General features: G+C 36.9%; 1 protein-coding gene across 4 annotated transcripts in view; it reads left to right on the forward strand.

Moving 5' to 3' along the window:
* The first annotated feature begins 721 nt into the window (after positions 1-721).
* The window catches only part of LOC111016836 (SWIB/MDM2 and Plus-3 and GYF domain-containing protein), a 28,797-nt gene continuing 16,898 nt past the window's right edge, over positions 722-12,620 (forward strand). For 2 of the 4 annotated variants that reach the window (XM_022292370.2, XM_022292371.2), the window contains exons 1-2: positions 722-1,504; positions 2,547-2,659. In XM_022292370.2, the coding sequence (XP_022148062.1) occupies positions 850-1,504; positions 2,547-2,659 (768 nt within the window). In that variant the 5' untranslated portion in view covers positions 722-849. The remainder of the gene's footprint in view (positions 1,505-2,546; positions 2,660-12,620) is intronic. The other 2 variants (XM_022292372.2, XM_022292373.2) reach the window with 2 other exon arrangements.

Genomic DNA, 12,620 nt, shown 5'->3' on the forward strand with positions numbered 1-12,620 from the left:
ACCGAACTCCTAAGCTCACCTACCGCCGAACTACTAAGCTAATCTATCGCCGGGCTACTAAGCTCATCCATAGCCGACCTCAATCATTGCTGACCTATGGGCCGACATCTAACCGTCTTGTCGTAATGGCCATAACGAACGTGTCATTTCACTCCGTCTATAAAAAGAATATTCATTCCTCTTACTCAGATATGCAATTCTTCTCTGAGAATAATCTATTTGAGCGAGCACCTATACTGGCTTGAGCATCGGAGTGTTTACTTTATTCATGCAGGTCCTATCTTGCATGAACTCGTACCTCGTTAGCTCGACTAGTTGCCACGTGGCCAACCTTGGCAGCTCGGCATAATTTTGCATCAACGTCATACAATCATTATCGTAATCACAGGCTAAATATGACAAAATGAAATATGTCAGGCAGGAGAAAGAGAGGCTGTATAAGAACTGTCGCATTACTTTAAACCTTTTAAAACTAGAAACTTTTTTAGGTTATATATGTCATTTACCCCATATGGTTGCGCTCTTTACTTTTTTGCATTTATAAAATTATCGAAATATCTTTTGTTTTTTTGTTTACAGAGACAAACGAGAGTAAAAAATTAGAATGGTATGAGTCCGTTCTTAAAAAATCGGTCAAGAGTCCAAAGGAATTGAAAATGGGTCAAAAATACCAATTTGCCATTATGTGTAGTACAAAAATGTCAAGTATGCAGTTCGTATAATTTTTTGACAAAACCGCTGTTATTTCCATCATCGTTTACGGGGAAGTTTGGAAGCTTCGCTGTTATCCTTGGCCAGGTATCAATCTCTTTCTCGAACGACGAAGCTATCGACTATCTAGGATGAGGAATGGATTCGCTTGAATGGATCGAAAGTAGTAGACAGCAGGTATGTTCTCCCGTAAGAATGAAAAGGAAAATTAGATCCAAGAGATATGAATTCGTTGGCTGGGGATCAAGACCACTTATCGAATTTCTTGCATCAATAGGAAAGGATATCAGCGAGAAGATTTCTCGACACGACGTTACCTCCATTATAAACGAGTATGTCAATATTAATAATCTTCTTCATCCCTCTAGAAAGAAAAGAATCATCTGCGATGATAGGCTCCTTTCCATTTTCGGAAGGAAAACAATTGGCCGTATTAAAATCCATGACATGCTAGAACCACACTTTGCCGAGAATCAAGATGAATCAGATGATGACTTTTCATGCAGCTCGGACGAGACTGAGAATCTTTCAAATACCTTCAAACGGGATAATGGCATAACCCCTGGAAGAAAGCTCAATCAGAAGACGAGAGTGCTGGTGAACCCAAATAGCTATTTTGCTGCCATAGTTCCTGGCAATATTAATCTTGTCTACTTGAGAAAGAGTTTAGTAGAGGATCTGCTTAAAGATCCTGGAACCTTTGAAAGCAAGTTGATTGGTAGCTTTGTCAGGATTAAATCTGACCCCCACGACTATCTTCAGAAAAATACTCATCAGCTCGTGCAGGTTATAGGTAACTACACTAACTTTTTTATTCATGAACATGGGAAATGTGTTCTGGAATAATTTCTATGTACAGATATAAACTTCGATATAAAGGGAAATGTGTTAATTTTATGTACAGTCCTCTCATGGAGATATATGCAAATTGGTCGCTATGAAGGCAATTGTATAGGAAAGATTGTTGCTAGAATTAATTAGGTAATTGATCAATACATACCACTTTGGATGTGCTCTGTGCATTTACTTTTTTCTAGTTGTTCTTAAAATGAGGAAAAAAGTCTTGCTACTTTACATCTAATTGTGGAGATCTCTCGGAAATACTTAGTGGGGATTTCGTCTTTGTCATTACCCAGAGTCAATTTTTCAAGCTTAAATCTTGCTAGGAATAGTACTTTACAGCCATGTATTCTCAATTAATGAAACGACAATGAGTCACTTGAAGCTATCTTTGAAGGTGTATTTCTTAAGTTTTTTTTTTCTAGTACAACATGTGGGGTGGGGATCGAACTCACAACCTCTTGATTGGAGATACTAATTACCGCTGAGCTATTCTCGCTTTGGCTGTATTGCTTAAGTTTCTTCAAGGTTCCTCTTCCATGCCTTCTATTTCGTCTATTTCTACAGTGATTTCATGACTTCAAGCTTTCGTGCAGTGTCTAATTTTCATATCCTTTTAGTTAAAGAATTATTCAAAAGATACCAATATCCACAAGTAATTCCCATTTGTTTTGCCTGTAACCATAAATAAGTAATTTATTTCCAATAAAGCAAGGTTCACAAGATTTTTTCACTTTCCTCTGAACATGCATTAGCTCTTTATGACATCTCCAGAGAATGCCTACGAGCACGCTCATTCCTTTGGGGCCTATATAGTTTGCCACATGATTTTTCAAGGCATTGGTAAAAATGTATTCTTTCTCATTTATCCTTGAAAGTGTCTATTTCTGCTTCACAGTCCACTCAAGGTTTTACAAGTTGTTATTATGCTTACCGGCCAACCATGTCATCTCAGATAACTAATTCAATGATCATATTTTTTTGATATCCTTTAGGGGTGAAGAAAATTTCTATATCTGGTGATTTGAGTACAAAATTCATTCTTCATGCTTCCAATGTGATGAAAGATATCAGTATTTGCATGCTTTCAGATGAAAAGTTCTCTGAGGTAACTCCTTTCCCCCCTTTCCCCCAAGTTACATCATTCTTAGGTAATAAATAAACACAAAAGTTGATGCTGAAAAATCTCCTTTATTGTTATTATCATTACTGATCAATTTCCTTGAATGTAAACTAGAGTACGTATAATTATGGAGTGTGAACAAAGTGATAAGGTATCCTTCTCCGTAGAATAAGACCGCAGAAAATTGTTTTGCAGTCTAAAAATGATAGAAAAACTAACTACCAAAATTCACACAATTCTAATCCATAACCATTAAAATAACTCCAAATTATTCCATACCAAAATGGTATCCATATTTTCGTATTCACCTTAATGGAAAAGTCTTCGCCCACTCTCTAATTGTGTGCTATGAAAACCATTTAGAAATTATCTGCCTCTTCTTCAATTGTCTTTCCCAGATTTATCCTGATATAATACTATAGGAATTTCTTAAGTACAGGAGTTCGTTTTAATCTCACGTCTCTGGAGGGCTTGGTAAAAAATGCTCTCTTCTCTCTCCTTTTCTTTCCTCTTTGTTTTCTAGTGGTGGTTCCGGTAAGTTGTGTTCGTGATATTCTGCCTACAGATTCAAGATTAGTTTTATTTTGTTTCACTAATGGAGATTAATAGCTGTAGTATCGATGGTTCTTTTTTCTGAATTTGGGCAGAAAATGAGAGCTTTATGGTAGAAGATGTGGATAGAAAAGTGATTCTGTCATTGAACTCCTCACAGTTCCTTTGGTTTGAAAGAAACATGGCAATGGTAGCTCATGAGCCTTATCATCTTAGGTTTAAGGAACAAATCCGTACTTCGCAAGGAGTATGTAGTATTCAGAAATCTGGTAGTCGGATCGAATGGATTCACTGGCCTCCTACGGGGGGAAGACTTATTATTTCAATTCCGATTGGTTTGGATAGAAAGGGATGGATGGGTTTCTGGTCTATGTTAAAGCTTTTCTCAGTTAGAAATATTGAAAAGCAAAGACAGGAGCTGTTATACCGTCGACAGGTTGCTGATAGTATGAGAGAAATTAAGAAGAAGAGTATTCATGATAACAACGCCATTTCAGAAAGGCTCGTTTGCTGAAGTGGTCAAAGGTCATGCTCTAAATAAGAATCTTAGAGCTACCGAAGAACTAAGAGCAAACAAAGATGAAAATCCTATGTCAAAAAATCAAAGGAATTCTTAAAAACCTAAGGAGGAAAATATTCGTTTTAACAATAAGGCAAAGGGGGGTCGAGACCTTCAAAACTTCTGGGTCAAAAAGGAGAAAGAAGTGATAGAGTTGGATTGGAACAACTTAATGGTGGTTTCAAGATGTTGTTTTCATGACAAGTGGAAGCTTATTTCTCAGGCTTTAAAAGATAAATTTTCCCAAAATTGTGTTATCAATCCGTTTATGGTTGATAAAGGCCTTCTGTGTTTTGAAGATAATAGAATGTTGAAATCCTCGGAGTTATCGGGCAAGTGGAGGAAGATTGGGAGCTATCATTTGAAATTAGAAAAATGGAATCCAAAGCTTCATAGTAGAAAAGAATTCGTTTATGGTCATGGAGGATGGATTACTATAAAAGACCTACCTTTGTATTGTTGGAGCCGTGAATGTTTTGAAGCCATTGGGAGTTACTTTGGAGGATTATGGAGTATATCCTCTAAAACGTTGAATATGATTGATGTTTCTAATGCTCAAATCAAAGTTGAACAGAACGAATGCGGGTTTCTTCTTGCATCAGTGGAAATTAAGGATGCCAAGGTTGGATCTTTCATCATTAGTGTTGTGGAAGGGCGAGTTCCAGATAGAACTTCAAGATCGTCACGATTTGTTCTTGATAATCTTCATGGATTATCCAACAAACCGGATGTGGCAAGAATCAAATCTGTTTTGGAAGATGAAAGGTCAGTCTTAAAGAGTGCTGTTATTTATAAAGAAATAGGGGAGACAAAAGGTTGTAATGAAGATCTCGAAATTCCAGTGGACAGTTTGAAGAGTCCTAGCATTAACGATAACTTTCAAACAGCTGGCGCATGCATTGAACCGAATGGCAACGTGCAGGCTCCTAATATTAATGATGCACGGTCTTCCCAGGGGCCCATTAATTACCAAGAATCTCTTAATTCAATATCTGCCTCTTCAGAAAGACGGAAAGGCAGATTTAAAAGTACCCCTCTCCCCTTGGCTGTACGGAAGTCTAAAGGTTAATTCCCCCCTTGCCTTTTTTCTACTCACGAAGGAACTTCAAAAGGGCAGCTCGTGCTAGATCTATGGAACAATTACAGCCTAATTTATTACCAGCTTTCAATGTGGAAAGAGAAGATTTGAATAAGATTTTTGTTAAAACTTCTAGCCTTTCTCGAGGAGTACTTAATTCTACTAAAGAGGAAATTTCAAAGTCCATTCAAGATTATTCTGATAATGAAGGTGGGTCCGAGATTAGTATCAGTTCCTATGCTTCTTCTCATATTTCTAACACTGAAGGATCTTCTAGTGACATTTTATGTGAGCATTCATACTACAAAGAATTTCAGTCGTTATTCGGAGAAGACCATGATATAGAACAACAAGTTGAAGTTCCTTTTTTTCTTGAAGAGGTTGGCCTTAAAGTTATTCCACTTCCCACGCATCAATGAAGATACTTTCATGGAACACACGAGGGCTGGGAGATCAGAAGAAGAGGTTGAAGATGAAGAATTTTATCAAATCCCATTGTCCTGATGTTATTTTCTTCCAAGAAACAAAACTGCAAGATATTGATAGACAGGACATCAAATCACTTTGGAGTTCCAAGGATATTGGTTGGTCTGCATTAAATTCCTAAGGCAAGTCTGGTGGTCTGCTTATCCTTTCGGATGAAAGCTGAATTAAAGTTGAGGAGGTGTTGGAAGGAAGATTTTCTATCTCCATACGGCTTTCTTTTTCATATTATTGCAATATTTGGTTGACTAATGTTTATGGCCCAACAGATTATCGGGAAAGAAAGAGTTTTTGGACAGAAATTCGCGATACAACGTGCTATTGTGATCCTTTATGGTGTATAGCTGGTGATTTTAATGTTATTCGCTGGTCTTCTGAACGCTCTTCTGGGGGAAGAATTTCAATGCCATCATTGATGAGTTAGAATTGCTGGAAATCCCCCTGTCCAATGGCAAATTTACCTGGTCAAAATCTGGTAATGATTCAAATTCATTCTCTTTTGGACAGATTTTTCATTACAAAAAAATGGGAGGAGACTTTCAACAACTCTCGGGTAGTCAGAGCTGAAAGGGTAACTTCAGATCATTTTCCAGTTATTCTTGAGGCAGGAGATTTTGTCTGGGGTCCTACTCCCTTTCGATTCTTTAATTCATGGCTTAAAAACAAAGAGTGCATCAGCCTTGTAGAGACCAAATTGGCAGCAAATATGTCTTACGGATGGGCGGGTTATGCATTGACAACTAAGTTGAGAAATTTGAAGATTTCTCTTAAAGCATGGAATGCAAAGCTTGAAAAGATGAAAAAGGAAAAGTCAGCTCAAATTATCCATGATATCTCATGTCTTGATTGTAAGGAGGAAAGCACTGGCATCTCGGTAGAAGAAAGAAATCAGAGGATTTCACTTCAAAATGATCTCCTTAATATTTATATTGAGGAAGAAAGGAAGCTGATTCAGAAGTGCAAAGTGCATTGGTTGAAGGAAGGTGATGAGAATACAAAATTCTTCAATAGATATTTAGCCGCTCGTAAGAGGAAGACTTTGATTTATGAGTTAAAGGATGCTAATGGGATTTCTCTACTCAACCAACGTGAGATTGACGATGAAATAATCAGCTTTTTTGGCAGCCTTTATATGAAAAGCCCAAATCCTCAATTCATTGTTAGAGGTCTCAATTGGAGGCCCATCTCTTCAGCACAATGTAGCTAGTTGGAGAGACGCTTTGAAGAGGCCGAAATTTGGGATGCACTAAAATCCCTTGGTAAGAATAAGGCTCATGGACCGGATGGCTACACTACGGAGTTTCTTATTCGTTTTTGGCAATAATTGAAGCCGGATTTTATTCAGATGTTTGATGAGTTTTATAGGAATGGTCATCTCAATTCACCTCTTAAGGAGAATTTATTTGTCTACTGCCCAAGAAAGAGTGACTTCCAGTATCAAAGACTTCAGGCTGATTAGTTTGTCCACTTCCATTTATAAAGTTGTCGTCAAAGTACTAGCTGAACGGCTTAAGATGGTGATTTCTTCTACTGTTTCTTGTAATCAAAGTGCATTTATAGAAGGAAGAAACATCTTAGGTCCAATTCTGATTGCCAATGAAATGGTGGAAGATTATAGGGCCAAAAAGAAGAGTGGGTGGATGTTAAAGCTGGATATTGAAAAAGCTTTTGATAAAGTTGATTGGGACTTTCTCGAAGATGTTATTTTTCAAAAGAACTTTGGCAAGAAATGGGTTAGTTGGATAAATGGATGCATTCGAGGCAATAAGTTCTCTGTTTTTATAAATGGAAGACCTAAAGGGAGAATTATGGCTTCTAGGGAATTGAGGCAAGGAGATCCTCTTTCTCCTTTCCTTTTTCTCCTAGTAAGTGATGTTTTTTGCAGTTTGCTGGACAACATTTATCTTAAAGGCTCTTTTGAAGGCTTTTTCAGTGGGAAGGAGGTTTATACATGTCTCCCATCTCCAGTTTGCTGATGATACATTAATTTTTTGCAAAAATGATGATGCAATGCTATCAACTTTGAGAAAGACTATCATGGCATTTGAATGGCTCTCGGGTTTAGCAGTCAATTGGGATAAATCAGCACTATGTGGTATTAATATTCCTGATGAGAAAGTACAGATTGAAGCCTCGGTTCTACGTTGTAAGGTTGAAAAACTTCCTCTTTTGTATCTAGGCCTTCCATTAGGAGGCAATCCTAAAAGTACTGACTTTTGGCGACCAGTTTTGGAAAAAATTCATAAGAAATTGGATAGATGGAAACGTTTCCAAAATTCCGCATTTCTTTTTCAATCTGATTGCAAACTCCAACGGGCATCTAAAAGAGACATATAGTAGGATGGATCCATCTATCGAGAGGTGGCAGATTAACACTTTGTACTTCCGTTTTGGCCAACCTTCCTTCCTACTATATGTCTCTTTTAGATGCCCGTTGGAGTTTGCAATCAGATTGAAAAAGAAATGCGGAATTTTTTCTGGAAAGGTAATTCCATTGGGTTAATTGGAAGATCACATCACTACCATTGGAGGATGGGGGGTTAGGAGTTGGTGGACTTTTAAAGAAAGATCAAGCTCTTTTGGCAAAATGGGGCTGGCGGTTTGGGAATGAATCTTCCTCTTTATGGAGACAAGTGGTGTAAAGTTTGTACGGTTCTGAGCCATTAAATTGGTTTACTGCCATCCACTCGAATATTTGCAACCGCTGTCCTTGGAGTGGTATTTCTAGACATTGGAATTCAGTCAATTCTTTGGTACATTTTAAAGTAGGCAATGGTCGAAGTGTATCATTCTGGAATTCTACTTGGGTTGGTAAAGAGCCTTTGAAGTTTGCTTTTCCCAGAATTTTTAAACTTTCTATCAATCCTAATGGTGTGCTATCAAGCTTTTGGGATTCAAATACTAGTTCATGGAATTTAGTGTTGCGAAGAGCTTTGAAAGAGGAAGAAGTGGAGGAATTTTCTACATTATTATCAGCTCTAAATCTGCTGTCCATTTCAGATACCATAGATAGTAGATTTTGGAGTCTTGAACCTTCTGGTTTGTTTACAGTTGCTTCACTAAGAAGATTAATGCATCGATGCCCAAGGAATTCTTTGCTGCTTTATGGAAAACCAAGAGTCCAAGAAGGGTTAATGTGTTTTGCTGGATTCTCTCTCAAGGAAAGTTGAATACGGCTGATATTGTTCAGAAGAAATCTCCTTCTGTTGCCCTACTTCCCTCTTTTTGTTGCCTCTGTACAAAGAGTGGGGAGGATCATGACCATTTATTTTTTCATTGCTACTATGCCTCTAAGTGTTGGAATCTGTTATTCCATCAATTCAATGTGGATTGGTGTTTTGATCTCAAGATCGGGGACAATGTTTATTAGCTTTTACATGGGCCTCCTCATCTTTCCTCTTCAGTTCGGTTTTTATGGTTAAATGTTGTCAAAGCCTTATTATCAGAATTGTGGTTCGAGAGGAATTCAAGATTATTTGAAGAAAAACGAAGACTTTACGACGAAAGTTTCTATTCAGCTAAGTTTAAAGCTTCACTTTGGAGTTCTCTTGTTGACTCTTTTACGCATCACTCTCCTTCTATGATTTATGCTAATTGGGGAGCTTTTATTAATTCTGTGTAATTCTATTATTTACAATTTTTATTTTTCTTTTTTCACTCTTTCGGGAGTTTGTATCCTTGAACACTTGTATTATCTTTTCATTATTTCAATGAGAAGTTGTATCTTTGTTCAAGAAAAAAGGAATTTCTTAAGTACACTTAACTCCTGGAGAAGTTTATACCATATAGTCTTGTAGGCAAACAACGAAGAAATAAATGATTCTCAAATTCACCTTGCCATTTTTGAAGCATCAAGGAGACGTGAGGAATTCTATTTTGCATAAAATGACAAGTATTCGATCTATCTAATAAACGTTCAAATAAACACACTTGTCATAGTGGATTTCAGTCGACCAATATAACTATTGGGGTCAAACTTCGCATTGGGATGAAGTTTACATTTAGTACTAATCATAAAATATAACTCCTTGGGTGGACAAGGTCAGCTCTTTTTCCTCTTTGGACTTTCAAATAATTTTTTGAGTTGCTAATGTACTGTTTTCATTATATGATGGCATATATTATTTGGAGCATTTGGAGGGAAAGATTATTTGGTTTCTTTCAAACCAAATACTCTAAATAGTTTCTTTAATCACATCAATCCACAACAATGCTCAACAATCTTGCTTTACTTTTTAGCTTCACTCCACTTCACATTTTGCATTTGGACAGTATTCTCTTTAGAGCCTTTATCCAATACCCACGAAAACTTATAGATATTAAACATGCTCCCAATGCCTGCCATTGCCATTGAAGGGGCAATGAACAGAAAATTTGATTGGTCTTCCTCTATCGAGAAACATAAAACACATACCATTGGAGACAAGGCTACCGCAAAATTATCTTCTTCTTTTATTATCTTTTTAACAATTAAGGAAAAAAAAAACTTTAAGTAAAACGAACCGCCTAGACTTAAACCACCTCTTAGGTACTTAAGGCTCTCTCTTTCTCTCTTGTTGATGAGAGTCGGGGAGGGAATCCCCCTCATCGAGAAGTTTGAAAGGAAGATTTTTCAGTTTCGTAAGGATTATCTCTCTATCTTTTTTTTTAAGAAATAGTCATTTTCCATTAAGAACTTGAAAAGTACATGCGACCAAAGAGTTATGTAAAAGCTCCCAAATTGGTTTGGGTAAAAATGAAAGAGTAATTACAAAATGATTTAAGATTTAAGGGCCCATAAATGTTAGAGGGGGAAAGGGTCAAAAGGAGTCTGGGCCAGGAAGACCCTGTGCAAAGAGTATTAAAAGGACAAAACTTTTCGTTAAGCAATTGAACTTTACAAAGTAACAACAGGGACAAGAACAAAAACGAGTATCCCCCGAAGACTAAACCTCAAAAATACGTCTCACTCTCTCTATTAGAACCACAACTAGAGACATATTTGAAAGAAAATACAATTTTTTGTTTATCCTAGGCATTTCATTACTTTCTGAAAGAGAATTGCACAATTATTGTGTGAAGTTTCTTTTAAGGGGAAAGCAAAGAAGTTGTGGTTAAATGCAGTCAAAGGTGATTTTATGGAATTTATGGTTGGAAGGAAACAATAAAAGTTTTTGGGGGTCTCAAAAGGACTGGACGTAGGTTTTAGATTGTACAAAACATAATTGTTCTCATTCGGTTTCTTTAGGAAAAGAGTTCTGCCAGTATTGTGCATCTAGTTGCCAGGTTTTGTTGTGATTTTTTTTGGCCAATTTTCGGATCATTGTATCACCTTTTCGTGCCTGAATGACTTGCCTATGGCTCCAATTATTATTATTTTTTTTCTTTTCATCATCCTCATCACTTCCATTCTCAAAATAATCTGATAAAGACATGTGAATTCCCCCTCATTTTCCTTTTCCTATGGTTTTGCAGTTGGAGTTCTTCTTCATCTTGTTGTAACTTTTGATGTTTCTCCTTCACCTCTCTTCAATTTGTTTAAAATATTCATCCTTTTCTCAACGTACTATTCTTTCGTCACCAAACCAACAAATTCTTTCTTGAACATTTTCTCAATAATCTTGTGGAGGTGGTTAGTTTTTTAGAACAAGATACAAACTTCTCATTGAAATAATGAAAAGGAAATACAATATTCGAAGATACAAACTCCCAAAGGGAGCGAAAGAGAGCCATAAGAAGAATACAAAAGAGAAAAAGCGAAAAGAAAATACAGAATAAAGGAAAAAAATAATTTGAGAAATCCTAGAGGCTTGATCATGAGATTTTTTTATTATTTTTTTATTTTTGTATCTGCGAGTGTTCGGGCCAGCTTGCGCGCACCTCGATTAATCTCACGAGACAACCGCCTGACCCTACTATATTTGGTTGCCAAGGTAACTCGTAGGACATTAAATCCTAGGTAGGTGGTCACCATGGTTTGAACCCATTCCCTATAAGCCCTTTGCTATTTACATTGGCCCTTATTGACCACTAGGCGACAACATGATGGTTCAGAGACTTGGTCATAAGATGTGACAAAAAATTGAATTGAATTCTTTTGCAAAAACAAACCGGTCTGATACCTCAAGGTAACACCCAAAACTTCAAGAAACAAGAGATAGACGACAATCATATTTAAAACCGGAACAACTTCTAGCCCAATGACACTGATCTTGGCAAAAAAGAATATTGAATTCCAATCTCCGCTGAGAAGGCAACTCTAGCCTTCTAATAGACCAACCATCTTCACATAGAGCCATTTCTTTTAGCCTCTTTTCCAACTTCTTCTTTACAAATTCTAGCCGCTTTTCATTGGAAGAGAAACTCAAAGAAGTGACGGAGTAAGGACGGCGAGGAGGATGATAAGGCGATGTATAGTAATAAACTTCCATTGACTCCATTTAAACCCAGAAAACAACCTTGACGTTGCCTTTAAAGGGGAGGAGAAGCTTCAACTAAGACTTCTCAAACCCCCACAAAAACCGCTTGAAATAAACCTTATTGGAAGCCAAAATCGAGAAACCAAAAAATGTGATCAAGAAATATGCGAGAAGACAAGCTTCAATATAAACACCTTGAAAAACAAAAGGAGAATCTTGATAAACGAGAGACTGCAAATAAAGCACGATGTGCCAATCCAAAAACTGTGGAGATGCTTCAATAAGGCTCTTCTAAATCTAGAACCTAAAAAGCACAGACACGGACATAGGACACAGACATGGACACAACACGTCAATTTCTAAGAAACTAGGACATGGACACGTTAGGGATACATTATTTTATTTTTTTAATTTTTTAAGGATATATGTAAATTTAACATAATAATAATGCTAAATGTACTCAATTAAAAAAACATAAATGTCAAGTCAATTTGCAAAACACATTATCCAACCTTCAAGAAAAGTTACAATACAAAGTTTCGGTACGAAGAAAGTTAAAACTAAACCTATCCTCTCAAATCTCCATAACATCTCATCGCCATCCTTGCTAAAAACCACAGCCTCCAAATCTAGTTCATCCAAAGATAAATTAGCTACTTCAAGAACATATTCTTCTTTAATTTATTTCATACGAAATTAAGAAAAAAAGAAGGAAAAAAAAAAGAGAAAGACAGAACAAACTTATTTAACTCACACACGACGAACCGAGGGATTTGGCGGCAGTTCACACGAACAGAAAAGTTTGGCTGAACAGAATAGTCTCGGCGGCAGAGATATTGACGGCAGCGGCAGTGAATGCAGATCGATGGTAGTGGG

Source organism: Momordica charantia, assembly GCF_013281855.1.
Source record: "Momordica charantia cultivar OHB3-1 chromosome 4 unlocalized genomic scaffold, Mcharantia_2.0 BLBB01000004.1, whole genome shotgun sequence".
Lineage (NCBI taxonomy): Eukaryota > Viridiplantae > Streptophyta > Magnoliopsida > Cucurbitales > Cucurbitaceae > Momordica > Momordica charantia.